General features: G+C 36.5%; 1 protein-coding gene across 2 annotated transcripts; it reads right to left on the bottom strand.

The window, feature by feature from the left end:
* Positions 1-263: 263 nt before the first annotated feature.
* On the bottom strand, positions 264-11,481 carry LOC132306580 (uncharacterized). Of its 2 annotated transcripts, none has more exons than XM_059804019.1 (2): positions 10,226-11,480; positions 264-630 (listed from the first exon to the last, which is right to left on the bottom strand). In XM_059804019.1, the coding sequence occupies exons 1-2, from the start codon at positions 11,408-11,410 to the stop codon at positions 472-474; spliced, it is 1,344 nt and encodes a 447-aa protein (XP_059660002.1). In that variant the 5' UTR covers positions 11,411-11,480; the 3' UTR covers positions 264-471. The 2 variants fall into 2 exon arrangements, with proteins under 2 accessions (XP_059660002.1, XP_059660003.1); XM_059804020.1 differs by lacking the exon at positions 264-630 and adding an exon at positions 8,752-8,841 and having other exon boundaries at positions 10,226-11,481.
* Positions 11,482-16,535: the final 5,054 nt, after the last annotated feature.

Raw genomic sequence — 16,535 nt, 5'->3', positions numbered from 1 at the left:
AAACCGAAAAGAACACACCACTTTTTCTGAATGATTGGTATAACCATATAACTCGAGTTCAGTTGTCATGAGTCTCAGATAGGTGACTATCTGAGATGACCACCATGCTTTTTCTTGCTGCAGGCCGCTTCAGGCTTCCATTGCAATGCATGGAAAATGGCATCATTAACCACACAATCTGGGTGGCTTCACGCATTCGCTTGATTTAAAAGTGTAATAGGTCCTAAACTTTCAACTTAGGAACAACAAATAGTTCCCCATCATTTAAAAGTATAATCCATTAGCTTATGATAAGGAAATTCAAAAACAGCACATGATAAGAGAGTAGGGCTAATCCTGGTTTGAAAAAAATTGATCAACTTGAAAACAATACAAGATAATTTACATTCAGGAGACCACTTTTTACTGGTCCTTTCTCGTTTCTTAACCGGCAGTCACACAAAGTACAACCACAATATATGTATCTCAAAGTCACCATCCATACTTGGCTTGTGTTTCAGCTTTGGTAAGGAATCCTTTGGAGCGTCGTTCAGCAAGTTCCATCTCCTTCTGCTTCATATCAAAGAATAGTGAACCAATCTGATGTTTCCTCTTCTGCAGCTTTGAAGGCTTACCCTTTGTTGAGACAGGCTGTGAATGACATGCAAATATTGTAAATGCATCCATCATAAATATAAATAAATGAAAAAATAGAACAATGTCAACACATACATTAATCAAAGTAAATATAGGGTCTACCCTCAAGTTAAAACATCAATCAAATAATAATATCTAGATTGGATATATATTGAGGAACTGAGTTCCATTGTTTTTTAGGATAAAAAATTCATGAATTTCTATATAAATTATTTCTCTCATTTTCATTATTGCTGATAAACATTAGAAACTAATCTTGTATTAGGATGCATGGTTACATATATTGATGCTTTCAACTCCAATGGACGGACACAACGAGAAATGGCCCAATGCACAATCTTACAGGACTGATATGAATAGATCTTTCCTGAGCTCTCCTCAGAATGGTTACGCTGAGAGGGCTGAGAGTGAAGTGTTAAAGTCAATTCCCTCATTCCCACTACAAAATTCAATTATGCAATGCTAGTACCCCAAAATGAACATAGCTATGGCAAGTAGACTAGTAGTTAGCTTTAGGAGCCATTTTCAAGTTGTGGTTCTACACCAAACTAAAGCAAATCAGATCAAGAATATGTTTTTTGACGGTCCCATTCTCGGGGGCGTTACATTACTGGTAATTAACTCCCTAAACGTCCCTTGAAGATATCACATAGAGATGGGGATGCAACTGATTTAGAGGAGCCTAGCAACACAACTCTACTGAAAGGAATAGTAGCTTTCTTACTAGAGACGCAACACAATGATTTCTTTCTGATGGGTCAAGAATAAATAGCATGGCAATTCACCCTTGGAGACATATTCTATTGCAGTCTCCTCGCCATGTCCTTGCCCTACCTTTTTAAGATTTGGCATGCCAACGTGTAATGTTGTGTTTTGTTTATGTCCCATGTTTGTATCATGCATCTTAGGACAATAATACTCCTTTTGTAGCTTTTGTAGATAGATGGTGAGACAATGTTATGCAGGCTATCTCATTGCAGTACCACGAGACTTCTCGTGGATGCTAAGCGATATGGTGTCATCTCGGGTAAGATGCGCAAGACATAAGTTAATGTGTGTATATCATCATCTTAACTAATGTGTATGGCATTGCATTTTGTTTGGCAACTAGTTAAAAAAGACAACTCAGCCAAGTCGTCGCTGTCTTAGGCACGACTTCAAGCCTTTACAGGCAATTTTGGTTCAAGCAATTTGAAGAAAATATCAGCAAATTGGTTCTAAAACAAAAATAAATAAAATAATAAATAAAACTAAAGGAACTCTTCTATTTCCCTGTTATGAACTTACATTAAGCATATAAATCATGTCCTCGAGTGCTACAACTCTTCTACAAAATGAAACATGATGAACTTTGTGTAAATCGTCATGCAGAACGATTTATAAGATTACAGAAAGACTTACCAGAGGTCCTATCTGTCATTACCAAGAAGCATGAGGAGACATGACTTTCTTTGCTTCTATAGTATCAAATAAATTAACCTAATTATACTCGGTATACAAACAGTCTGCATACTGTAGCTGACAAAAGCATGCTCAAACGTATCTTCCATTCTTGAAAGAATCAAACGGAGCTAAAGAGAATTCACTCATAGTTCAGACCAAGGGAAATAATCGAAAACAACTAAATCATGATTCCCACAAGAAGCATATAAATTTACTGAACTTAAAAAATCCATCTGTTTCTTCTCTCCAAATAGCTGCAATAGAACATATTTTGCAGGTTACCATGACCTTTCTCCTCAGAGATCCGATGTATCACCATTCTAATGAAACCAGTGAACTATACACCATTCAAACGTTGAAACTCTTCTGAGAAAATTTCTTGTCAATATGAGTGGAAAGACATCAGTCAATAGTTTGCAAGATTTTTCTATTAAGTTCACATTAGTAGATCAATCACGGGAACCCCTTTCTGAGGACAGTCATTAGAACCCCATTCTGAGGAGAATCTTGTGTAACATGAAGTAAGATATTAGTCAAACTATTTGCAAGGCTCTTTCATTTGTTTACTCCATATGTTCACAAATCCTACATCAATAACTAGATGCACTTTTGGCTCCTCCACCATCAAGTGAGAAGAGTGAAGATTGGTTGTGGCCCAGTCGCCCAGTGATTATGATTCATTTAGTTCCCTTTTTTTTTTTTTTTTTCCCCCTTTCTATTTTATCTTACTTGTAAAATATTCTAATTATCTTTAATTACTTTATGTTGGTTTATTTATACCCTAGTGTGGGGGTGTCGATGGAGATCAATGTCAGAAATCTTTAAAGGTGTATAAAAGGTGCCAAAAGGAGGATTCTAAGATTCGAGCTGGCATAGGCTATAATATGGGTCCACATGGAGTTTGAATAATTGGGAGATTTGGTCAACTTTTTGTTACTTTAATTATACTATTTGGTAAGTATTGATTACCTTAATTATGGGGTAATCCAACGGTCAATTGATTGCCTCAATTATGAGGTAATCCTAGAGTCAAATATTGATTACCTCAATTACGGGGTGATTACTTTTATTATGTTAGAGTCAAGTATTGATTGCCTCAATTAGGGGTAATTGAAGGCTCATAAGATGCTATAAAAGGGGTAGAATGTAATCTTGGTGAATCAGTCAATGAATGAATCAAAATATCTTTTAAGATTTCTTTGTGAGTGATTAAAAAATTTTGACGATGTGAGGCCTTCTCTAGGTGTGATACCTAGGCCCTGTTGGAGTGATTCCAATAAGTTTTTGTTTTCTATTGGTGTGATGCCAATAGGCTTTTTCTTATTTTCAAATCCTTTCTCTCTCTTGAACAATAATCTGTTTCTCTGGCCCTGTTGGTGTGATGCCAGCTCTTATTATATTCTCCTTGATTTCCTACATTTCTACTATCAAACCTCCAAATTTCAACCCTAGTAGTTAGAACTTTCCGACCCTGAATTCTTTGAGTTCTTAGCTATTTAAGGCTGCTTTCTTGTCCTATATCAGGTGTCCACATCCCTACCAAAATGTAAGCACACATAGATATGCATGAATGCATAAATGTGCATGTTGATTATTTTTTTGGAATGCACTTTGAAAATAAAAAGTAGACAGATATTTATGAGAGTGTTTCTTGTTTTCAATTCCATGTGTAATAGACTCAGAGAAGATATTTCTACAATTACTAAATCAGGAACTTGTAATTCCAAAATATTATATAATAATTATATCAATGATCTTCAAATCCTTTGTTTAACTTGAGACTTTTAACAGTAATGACTAATTTAACTGCAAAATTTGAGAATTCTTAAGACAAACAAATTGGTGTGCCTCCCGAACACGTAACAATAAAATATAATGAATTGCTGCATCAATATCTCTCACAAATATATGATCGTCAAGGTTTTCCTTTTGCATGCTAGCACCTTTTTGATTCCCCACTGTTGTTATCACCATGTAAGCGTTTGCAGCATTGCACTACATTGAATATAATTTATTTACTAACTTTTGGTTTTATCATTGTAGCTAATGGGTCTCATTTTATGTTTTTAAATGTAACCACAGTTCTATAAACTTCTAATGCTATTCCCATTGTGCAACGGTAAGGTTGCTCCATTGTATTTGGAGGTCACAAGTTCGAAATAAGGAAACAGCCTCTCCGCATGTGGAGGTAAGGCTGCGTAAATCTAAAGTCATCACTCAAGAAACCAACATAAAAACCACCCCCACCAACAAAGAAAAAAAAAAACTGCCTCCCATCATCTTCCACCCCACAAGAAAAAAGACAAAAAGAAAAAGAGAAGCAAAGAACTTAGCATCATCTAGTTTAACTAGTAACCTGATGCCTCCTCCCCTCAAATAACCTCTTATTTCTCTCTCTTTCACATAAACTAAAAGAGCCAAAGTGTAGCCAGCATTCAACACAAATTTCAATCCTTGTTACTTAGCCCACTTATAGAGTCACAGACACCAATGTGTCCCCTCATAGAGCTCGATATCATCTTGTGGATTCCAAATAAGCCATTAAATGATTCAAATCCAATTGTTAAGAGATAGTTCTAATTCTAATTGTACCCTATCTAGTAATGTGCGGATGCACAAATTCGGTTTGATTCGAATTAAAAGGTAAATCAAAACCAAAATCAATCCAAGGATTCCTCCCAAAAGAAAACCAACCCGAATTGATAGACTTACCTAAACCAAATCAATTCAAACCAAATAAAAATGGTTTAGACCGGTTCAATTTTACAGATTGGACTTGCCTAAAAAGACAACCTAAGAGTAACTAGGCCTAACCAAAGATCAAGCCTTATATGGACCCTAACATGTATAAAACCTTGATTTGATATGTGCAAAAGCCTATGGTGATAAACATTACCAACCAGTTTGAATTGGTTCGGTTTTTAGGCCCCTCAACTGGGAATCAAATCAATCCTGGCAGTTCAATTATTTTGGAACTGATTTCAAAATTTTGGAATCAATATTCAACTATTGATCCCTACAATCAGACCAAACAGTATAGCTAGTTTGATTCGATTCAGACAGTTTGAACAGGACCACCATGGACCCTAACTTAATCTAAATGATCAGCAGAAGGTCAATGCAAACTTGTTTCCATTAATTATTGAATCACCAATCCAATAATATGAGCCAATTTGATAATTTTTTTTTTTTTTTTTTTGATTAGTAAAAATAATATTAAAAAAGGCGTTCAAAAGGAGAACGCGTCCCAATTACAAAAGTGGAACAGGGGCTAAGGCCCAAAAGAAGTAATTAAATCATCAGAAGAAGAACAAAAGCTCCCCTTCACATAATTGAAAAGAGAACGAAGAATGTAAAGTTTGACCATTGCCGTGGGCGACTCTTTCCCTTCGAACATTCTGCAATTTCTCTCCTTCCAAATGCACCACCATACACAATGTGATACAATTCTCCAAAACAACCCAACAATAAGATTCCAACAGTCGTTCGACACAGAGCAATGCAAAAGGAGGTGATCAACGGACTCCTCATCATCCTTGCATAGACAACATGGATTAACGATGCAATTACCCCTTTTCCTCAAGTTATCAATTGTCAGAATCTTTCCCCACATAGCGGTCCAAACAAAGAAAGCCACCCTAGTTGGAGCCAAAGACCGCCAAATAATTTTCCATGGGAAGTCTCGATTAACAAAATTTGACAAACATAAGAATAAGGATCTAACTTCGAAGCGACCGTGGGAGGAAGGAGCCCAAATTAAAACATCATTACCTCTACCAACGCCCTCCTGCTGATACAGAAGATCCAGAAAAACACATACCTCGTCCATCTCCCAATCCTGAAAAAAGCACCGAAAATGCACATCCCACGTAATCCCGCTGCTATCAAGCCGATAACTGTCAACTACGTAGGCGTGTTTATCAATAGCAATACTGAATAATCTAGGAAATGTACGAGAAAGTGGCTGATCCCCACACCAGAGATCTTCCCAAAACCGAATGCAACGACCATCACGGAGTTTGAATCTAATATGAGCCGAAAAAACATCACATCCCTTCCGAATAGCCTTCCACATCCCTACTCCTCCCACCAGGGTAACCGGACGTGTAGACCAATCTCCAGCCTCTTCCCCAAACCGATAAGAGACTAACCTGCGCCATGGATGATGTCTTTCCCACCCATATCTCCATAGCCATTTACCCAGGAGAGCTTGATTGAAAGGAAGTAAACGTCTTATTCCAAGTCCACCCAATTTCACAGGCTTACAAACTTTCTCCCATCTGACAAGGTGGTACTTGAACTCATCGCCCTTTCCTCCCCAGAGGAAATCCCTTTGAATTTTTTCAATCCTATCTGCAACGGAACAAGGGATTTGGAACATAGAAAGAAAATAAGTGGGCAGGCTCGATAATGTACTCTTGATAAGAGTAACTTTACCCCCTTTTGACAAGTATTTGCATCTTTAATCCTGCCAATCTCTTCGCATACCTGTCAATCACGGAATCCCAACTCCCCACTAACCTTGAAGAGACCCCTAGGGGCAAACCCAAATAAGGAATAGGGAATGAGCTCACCCTGCATCCAAGTACTGCAACTAAAGAGGTAATATCCTGAACATTCCCTACTGGGACAAGCACACTTTTAGCCACATTGACCTTTAGCCCGGAGACTGCCTGAAAACAAGTCAATACACACCTTAAGTATCGAAGTTGAGACACATCAGCATCATAGAAAACCAGAGTATCATCTGCAAAGAGTAAATAAGAAATCTCCATCTGATGGACTAAATCTCTGCCCACCCTGAATCCCTTTATAAAACCAAGGTCCTCTGCCCTGCGCATAAGTCTACTTAACCCCTCCATAACAACAAGAAAAAGGAAAGATGACAAAGGATCTACTTGTCTTATACCCCGAGAACAACCGAAGAAACCAGCAGGAGAACCATTCACAAGAATTGAAAACTTGACAGATGAAACATAGGTCTCAATCCACTTCCTCCATTTACTTACAAACCCCATTCTTTGTAACAAATAGAGTAGGAAATTCCAATTCACATGATCATATGCTTTCTCAATATCAAGTTTGCATAAAACTCCAGGAATACCACTCTGCAATCTGGAGTCTACACATTCACCAGCAATAAAAACTGAATCAAGAATTTGTTGTCCGCCAACAAAAGCATTCTGGGAATCCGAAAAAATCCCATCCATTACTTCCCTCATCCTTAAAGCAAGCAACTTAGCAATAAGTTTGTAAATATAGCCCACCAAACTGATAGGACGAAAATCCTTTATATCTGAAGCGCCTCCCTTTTTTGGGATAAGGGCAATGAATGAAGCATTAAGCGACTTCTCAAAGACGCCAAAAGAATGAAACTCTTGAAAAGTACCCATTACCTCATTTCTTACAACCGCTCAACTTTCCATCAAAAATTGCATGGTAAAGCCATCAGGTCCCGGAGCTTTGTCCCCATTACAACTTGATAAAGCTTTGAGGACTTCTTCGTCAATGAAAGGATTCTCAATCCTATCTCTATCAAACTCAGAAATAGCTTCAAAATGGAGACCATCAAGTCTAGGCCTCCAAACTAAAGGCTCGGTATAAAGCTTCTGATAAAAGGAAACAATACCGTTACGCACCTCTTCCTCTCTCCACAACTCCTCACCATCCACCCAAATTCTTCCTATATGATTACTCCTCCTATGAGTGTTAGCTAACCAGTGGAAGAATTTTGAAAAGCAAAATCCTCTTAAAATTGAACAAGATTTACAACCAAATATAATAGAGTTAAAAATTAATGCTATTAAAAAAAATCAAGAAAAGAGATGGAGATAGAGTTTAAAATTAATGCTATTGACCTTAATTTAACAATTGTTAGTCATTCAAAGAGAGAGAGAGAGAGAGAGAGGAAAAATAGTGATACAAATGAAAATGAAAACCCAAATTTCATCTATTGATTTAGAATCTCTAATATCCTAACCTGAATTTCATCTATTACAATTGCATCTTTGATCTCATGCTTCTTTTGAACCACGTCAACCACCGCTTTCATGCGACATTACAGGAGACAAGAAGCATTGACATTACTACAACAAAAGAAATAGGAGGTGGCCGTGAAGCAATGGAGTGAAAGTTTTAGATCAGTAGAGAAGCCACTAGAAGTGGTTTAGTAAACACCAAACCTCAAGACATATTCACATCTATTGGTTTAACAACTAGTTATGTGATGTTCTGCTGACTGAGATTAATCATATTAACAATTATATAAATGTATTGATTTCCTAGCTAGATTGGATTACTAACCGATCAAATCACTCTTTGTTTTAGATTTGGTCGATTTAGTAGTTAAATTAGTTAGATTAGACCTTTAATGTGTCAACGGATTAGAAACCCACACAAACTTGATTGATCAGATTTGTTCACATTTAATCCAACAATAGGCCTAATCCCAAGCACAGAAACCTACTCCAAATATATCTGGCCATTAGGAAATACAGAAGGAGATTATTTACAAATTCTATGTTCTACGCAAGCAACTCCAATTTAGTAGATACCATCCGACTAAATTATCAATTTCTCCCAAGAGTATATCCATCAAAGGAAGGCAACCTTAGATAGTACTGTAAAATATCCTAATACAGATCACATAGCTTTTTATAATTGAACCTCACCTAGAAATTGCCACTCATGGAAGCCATCCACCTCCATCTATCTTCACTACCATTCAAAAGAGAAGCCATATAAGATATATCAAAGAGAGATCTGAAAAAGGAGTATCCTCCATTCCAACTTTCAATTGTGCACCATCCTTGAGAAGGAGGGATCTTAAACCTGTTCACATTATCTAATACATAACCATCTTTATCAACATATAAGGAATAGATCTGATGAGAAAAATTAAGTAGAACACTCCCAAACCAAGCATTATATTAACTTACACCTTCAGACCACTCCCTGCTAAGAAGCCAACATTCTTCATGGTCCTGTCCTTCTCTAATCATTTTCCATAACCCTACTCCAAAAGATTTTCTAACCTTGTCAGACATCCACTCTCCTCCAACACTCTCATAACTTCCTTGAGAGCTATTCAAGGAAGGAAAACTTTTTCATCTAACCCATCCCAGAAAAACTTATAATGATCTACTTTGGCAGTATAATTCTAGAGAACTCCTAACACCAAGCATACTTGCCTTTGCCATCAGTAAAAAACTTTTTTGCTACCTGGCCACTTTATTGCATTTTCACCTTAATTTGGATACTTGAACTCTGGTCAGGCATCCCAGAGCTGACTTGCTTATTGACAACGCAGATCTGCATAATTTAATTCAACTAAACATCTAATCTTGTCATGACTAGAAAATTGGACCATCCGAAGTTGGTCAATGTGTGGCAAAATTAACATTCTCAGTTCTTGTTCGTTTATATCATAAATCCAATCATTACCATCATCATCCTTGCCTTATGTGATATTGGTTTATATCATAAAACCAATACCACAGAAAAATCATAGTATTGGTTTAGGACTCTAAAAATATGAACTTGATTCAGCAAATGTTGCCCCTCCCAACTATAACTACACATGGAATAGCTACAACTTTTTCCCTTATCCCAATTCAATGAGCTCAAATATCAGAAGTGCTTGCAATCTCTCAACGATAGCATTTTTTGCCTTTCTATTCTGTCAAGTGCCATTTCCTCAAATTTGAAAGATCAAAAAGAAAAATAAATAAATAAACAAATCACAGATTTATAATGTTCACAACATTTAGTTCTTCCTTGAATAACTTAGCAACAGACTAATTGCATCTTATCATCTAGACAACTATGTGTGTGTGTATATAATATACTGACAAGATAAACAAGCCTATACTGTGGTAATTAGTTCAGATCTTATCGAATAATCAAATATCATATCCATTATCATCCAACAAGAAACCCAAAAATTGTATCATATGTTATATCTATTATCATCCAAAAAGAAACCGGAAAATTGTAGCTGTACAAAAATATTAACGTTGCCAAATACCAAATAGAATTTAAGAGCATGCTTATGCCTAAGAATGTCATAATACCATGAATGATGAATCCCAGAAAAATTAAGTTCAGCAGACAAAATCAAAGAACCGAATGATGTTTCTTTAGGTACCTGGTAAGAGGGCCCAAAAGCGATTCCAGTTAACTTGACCTGATCCTCCCGAGGTCGATTTTTAATCAACTCATCCTGCTTCACCTCAACTATTTCTTGAGGAACCTCCATCCTCCCTCTCTTCCCTGGCACTTTCATTGCATATTCAGGTATTCCTGACACATCTGAAGCAGCAGTTGTCGCTGACCCATCAACCCAATTACTCTCATAATGCCCATAGTTACCAGAATTTCCATAGCCACCATATGTGTCATAGTTTACATAGTTTTCACTGGCTGAAACCAAATTTGAAGGATCACCACCACCAGCTGCAACTGTATATTCTGACTGATCACCCGCAGTTCCTAACGAATTTGAGGATGACTTATCAACCCATTGGCTCGCATAGTTTTCAACGTTCGAATCAACCCTCATTTCCTTTTCAGTTGCAACAGCTTTATAATTCGATGCCGGTACATCTGCTTCCAGAATTGATCTTCTCCCCGAACCCAATGCGGAGGGAAGGGCGCCCAGTGTCACCGAATTCTTGGGCACCGGTATACTCGACAGAAAAGATTTCACAGTGGGTGTCTGAATAAATTCCTTAGACCTTTTCCTTTCTTTTTCCTCCTCCTCATCGTCGTCTTCGTCATCACTTTTGCTGGACTTCCTCAAAAATGGGTTTATTGGAAGCTTGAATTGAACGATCCTTTTGGTATTGCTGACTGAAGAAGAAGAAGAGTGATCTAAGGGTGCTCGTGAATCCGAGTTGTGCAACTTCGGCGGTGGAAGGGAAGAGAAAAAAGGGGAAGACTGAGGTGGCTCTGAATCTAACTGTTGAGTTTTCGGAGGTGGAAGGGAAGAGAACAAAGAGGAGTGTTTAGAGGTTTTTTTACCAAATTGAGAGGCAGATTCCGAATTCACGTTTTGTCGATGCTGTTGTTGTCCGATGTCTTCTTCTTCATCACGTTCTTGGTGGTCGAGATTGGTTAGGGTTTGTGCTGGTTTAAGGAGGTTGGATTTTGGGGGCGGAAGAGAATTGAAGAGAGAAGATTTGGGAGGTGGGAGAGAAGAGAAGATGGAGGTCTTGGAGATACCTTGGCTAAAGTTGGGAGTGGTTAATGATGGAAAAACTGTTGGTTTTGGTTGCGTTTGTTCTTTCTCTTCGTCGTCGGAAGAGCCATAATTTGCAAGCAAATTGTCCATTCTAGAGAGAGAAAGAACTGAACCCTAGAATTTTACACAGGAGAGAGAGACTGAACCCTGTGGACTATGGATATGGAAATTATCTTTATACATATTACTCCGCATACTGTTGGAAAATCTATGTATATATTTCTTATAATATTTTCTTTCACTTAATATTTCTTATAATATTTTCTTAATATATAAATTTATCAATATTATGATATTTCATTGTATATATTTCTTATAATATTTTCTTTCACTGAAATGGGGAGGTGGGTGCAGGATATGGAAATTATCTTTGTATATACATTTTATGTGAAAGAAAATATTATAAGAAAATTTTACGCGAAAAGTAAATAATAAATGGATAAATCAATAACACTACGGATTAACTTCTTCATTTTTTTTTTTTTTTTTTCTCTTCTCTACTTTAGACTAAAATTTTGGATAAAGTTGTTGTGCGGAAACCCATTACAATAACACAAAACAATTTTTGGAAAGGAGAAATACTTCCATGCTCATGATATATTGATGAGATAATATCAAACTAATTTTTTATTTATTTATTTATTTTTAATTTAATATCAAACTAATTCGATGCGAACAAGTAATGATACTTTTTAAAATAAATATACTTCTACTTATTCAATGATGGGACCGTAGTACAAGAGAAGAGAAGAGAAGCCTTCGTCCTCGAAAATTTTCAATGATTCGTTTCCAAAATAATTTCAATATGTATTACTGTAATACCACCTGGGTATCAATATCACATGTTGCACCATAACTAATGGATCATGAGTCCTGTAGCCCTGTGAATTCCATTTACATCTAAAGAAAATTTTCACTGACAAAAGAAAGAGGAACAGAAAACAAATTGAAGAGCCATTGAGGCCAAACATTACTCTTAAATCCCCATCTCCCTATAAAGTGAGCCACTGTGTTTGCTGAACAGCAAACAAGTAACCCATTGAAGCTTGAAGCCTTCATGATTAGCAAGAAGGAATCGAACATCTTCCATAACAGTTGCCAACAGATCATCTTGGGGCATCAAGTTCATAACATTTTTACAATCACCTTCCATGATAGTATTCTCATAGCCCCATCGACAGACACTTTCTCGCAGATAAAGCCTCCTCGGCAATGAGAGGATCACGAGCCAGAGGGAAGAAAATTAAGGTAAAACCAAACCACCACTACCTTCCTCTCTTATGTCTAGAAAGACTGCTTCAAACAGACCAGAAGATCTTTCTAAATAAGATTTAACATATTGAAACTAGCCATACCTTTGTCAAAAAATTGACGAGCCCCCCACTTTTTGCCTCGAAACACAAAATTGTTGTCATTTTTCCCCAAGTGTAACAGATAAAAAGCAGAGAGACTGAAATATTCTTCGGTATTGTCTGCAGACTCGCATTAGTTTGAGAAAAAAAGCCACCTTTGCTTCCATGACAAAGGCTAAGAGGCTCTGAGAGAGAGACACATGGGACAACCTCCAAACTTACCTGACATGCATCCACAATCTCTTTGATCAGATACACATTCTATATAGAGCAGTAATGGGTAATAAGGGCTTAGAGAATACACAAAATTGGTAATTTCGCCAACTCCTTGAAGAATCCCTGCCAATTGTTTATATAATATTGCCACAATTTATTGCTCTACATCTGTTTATATCATCCCATCTGGAATGTATTCTATGCCCACCTGTGATCGCTGTAACGAGCATGCACAAACACAATTTCCAGTATGCACAAATATAATCGGACTCAGATAAGATCAAAGTCCACTGTATAAAAAAGGAAAACAAACAAATAAATATGATCAATAAAACAGAAAGAAAAGCTCCCGAAAATGCCTCCTAAAAGCATACATTTCAATATCTACAAGGTACAACACATCTCTTATCATAGCTGGTGAGGCTTAGAGTAGAAACATCGGGAATCTTGAATCTGAAAGCCCTTAAAGGCAAAATCATCGACCCAAGATCAGCATGATGATAGACAATGGAGGGTTTTTAACAGCAAAGAGAGAGGTCAACCAGATGGCCTTGTCAAAAGTGGCATCCTTTCTCCCATACAAGACATCTATGATTTGACACCTGTTCTCTGGCAGCCCTATCCTAGCAGCCTGGGGATGGCATTAAAATCCCCATAGGCAGAAAACATCGGCAGCCCTCTTAAGATGGACAGCAGGACCGCAGTGCCATTCCAATGTTGCCAGCCACATCTTTTGGGCGTGCATCATTTGGTACAGGATAGTTTTCCATTCCCCAGAAAATAGCTACAGGAGTATGTGAGGTATTTCCACACTGCTGCAAAAGAGGTTGAGGTGAGTTTGTTTCTGAATTTACCATACATGTCCTACATGTTCTGTGGATTCATCAGTCTCTAGGGATGGATAAGGGATGAAACTATAAGCAGGTAACACAGAAAAAGACACACTCATAATATTTGCAAACTATAGACCCACCAATCAATAAGGTAGGCAGGAACAAAACTCTAAGGGCAACATCTGACAAAAAGATGATTGTGTTGATGTTTTAGCAAAAAAAAGATGGTTAAGACTACCGAAGCAGTGTTTAGTGAATTAGACACATAACTTAGGAATCATGGCTAATCGCAAACTAACATGAGCATAATCTTCTTGTTCCCTACATCCACCCAATTACCCCAATCGTCCAAGCATACAAATAACTTGACTATGGAAAAAAGGGTATTTACTTAACCTTGCCTAAAAAGACCAGACTCAACAAAAGTACCCAAACAATATCTAGATGTTAACAACACATATTCAAAACAAATCTGGTGCAAGTGTGGGGGGATTTGGGAAAAATCTTCCCACAAAAACCATCACATAAGCAAAAAAAAAAAAAAAAACAAAGACCTCTATTGTTTAAGAAAGAAAATTTGAATTTCATCAGCAGCAACACAACGAGAAAGTAATTGGCCATAATTCCTTGTACTAGTAGCTTAGTGTATACTCACAATTATGGGTGAACCAGAAAGGCTCTTACCCAGACCAGTGTCTCCCATTAAATTAACAAACTCTTCACCCACTTATATCCTGTCACATTAAGAAGCATAGACACGCATACGACAAGACACAGACACGGTGACATGGCATCCTAAAAATATAGGATATGGACACGGCGAATAATAAATTTATATTTTTATATATATGATGTTGTACTTTAAGAAATTAAGAGCAATATTATTTTTTATCAACCTAATAATGAAATATATATATACATATATATATATTGTGCTTTGCAAGCAAGAGAGAATGATAGAAATAAAGTTAAGAAAGAAGAGAAAACAAAGAAACAAAGAGGATAGGGTTTTGTTAGAAAAAGAATTTAGGCTTAGTTAGTAAGAATCCATAGAAGAGAAAATTTTCATGGAAACAAGAGGGAAAAGTAAAAAGAGACAAAATGAACATATAAAGTTATTTTGTAAAACAACTTTTAAGAAGTTATGTAATGACCATCATATTATTGATAGCTATTAAACAACTCCTCATTGTTACACTTCAACCTAGCTTTCTTTCTAAAACTTTCTTAAAATCCCTATCTAAGTGCCTTACTAATCACAAAAAAAAAAAAAAAATGGGACTCGCGTGTCAGACACATATCCACGGCGTGTCCACACTGTGTCCAAATATTGAAAAATAAAATAAAATAAAAAAAATAAAAAAATCAGACAGTTTTTTGGCGTGTCCGACACGTGCCAGGGCATGTCCGGCGCGTGTCCGTGCCCGACACGGATTCTTTGCCCTTTTAGGCGTGTCTGTGCTTCCTAGCTGTCACATAATGATACACCTCCAAAGAGTCACAATTCCAGACCAACATCTCCAAAAAAAAAAAAAATTTGCACCTGCCAGCCACAGCTTTAACTCACACAGGATGATAGACTGATGAGGAAAATAAAGACACAGATTGGTTAAAATCTACGTCCAAACCTATAGCGCAAAAAGTATTTGGAACCTTACAAGTCCTAAGATTGCCCACTCTGACATTGCGAAATGGTCCCAACATATCTTACCTGTCTACTTAAACAACAAAGACAACCAACTGGAAAATCTGCTTACAAGAAAAGGAAAGGAAATTCCTAATCCTACTATTCCAACATAAAGACAATACTAATTGCAAAAACCATTAAAAGGAAAATAAAAATAATATTTTCCTATTCCAACATATACTATTTCTTATTTAACCAAGTCATACACAAATAATTAAATACTCAATGAACAAGTAATGTTTCAATCAGACCAAAGAAAATTCTTGATCTTCTTCCACCATTACTCATGTTATCATCTACCAAAGCAAATATCAACACCTATGAAGTGCGGATATTTATATTGGGGGAAACACATCTATATCATACCTGAATCAGATATTGATACTATTTGATACTTGTGGACTTCCTAATGTATCCATAATATTTGTTTTTTTGTTTTTAACTTTGAGCACCCATATGATACTTCTAAGGTCACAAAGTTAATAGTCTTTGACTCTTCGAATACTTTATGACATGTCTAAGCCTTGAACCTAAAAATATAACTTTTGTATAGAATTCTAAATACTCAGATTTTTCAACGAAAAAAAAATTGAGAAATAATGAGAAGATATTATATCTAGTTTAGTCCAAAGTTAATATTAGTAGCAACATTTATAACATGTGATTTTAATTTAAAAATGGATGCAGCTATTTTAATTGTTATACATACTTCATACGATATACATATAATATATAACTATAAATTTGTATCCATATCCTATTCTTTTAGGAATTTGTCCTATCCCCATCTTTATATATCTTTTGGTTTCCTTTATCCTATATCCATGTTCATGCTTCATAGAGTAACACAAACCATTGCCAATTTAACAAATAAATGTCATGTCTATTAAAATAAGAGAGACAAAGTAAAACGAAAAGAAACAATCATTGCTAATGGCAGAAGAAAACAATTGGAGCACAATAACTCTCAATAAAACAGTCCGTTGAAAATTCCTTCGCCTGGGGTTTGATGATCAACATAGTGCAATCCCTGAAATGGGTATATCACAGGGTAGGGTACAATGTAGACTAGCAAGGGTTTCTTTTTTTTCACTTAAATGAGGTAGAAGATGTAAAAGGGTGTATAA

Source organism: Cornus florida, unplaced genomic scaffold (genome assembly GCF_030987335.1).
Source record: "Cornus florida cultivar Cherokee Brave unplaced genomic scaffold, ASM3098733v1 CherokeeBrave_3.0.0_Hap2_Chr05, whole genome shotgun sequence".
NCBI lineage: Eukaryota > Viridiplantae > Streptophyta > Magnoliopsida > Cornales > Cornaceae > Cornus > Cornus florida.
Note: the sequence above shows the minus strand (reverse complement) of the source record. Positions and strands in the feature narration are given on the sequence as shown.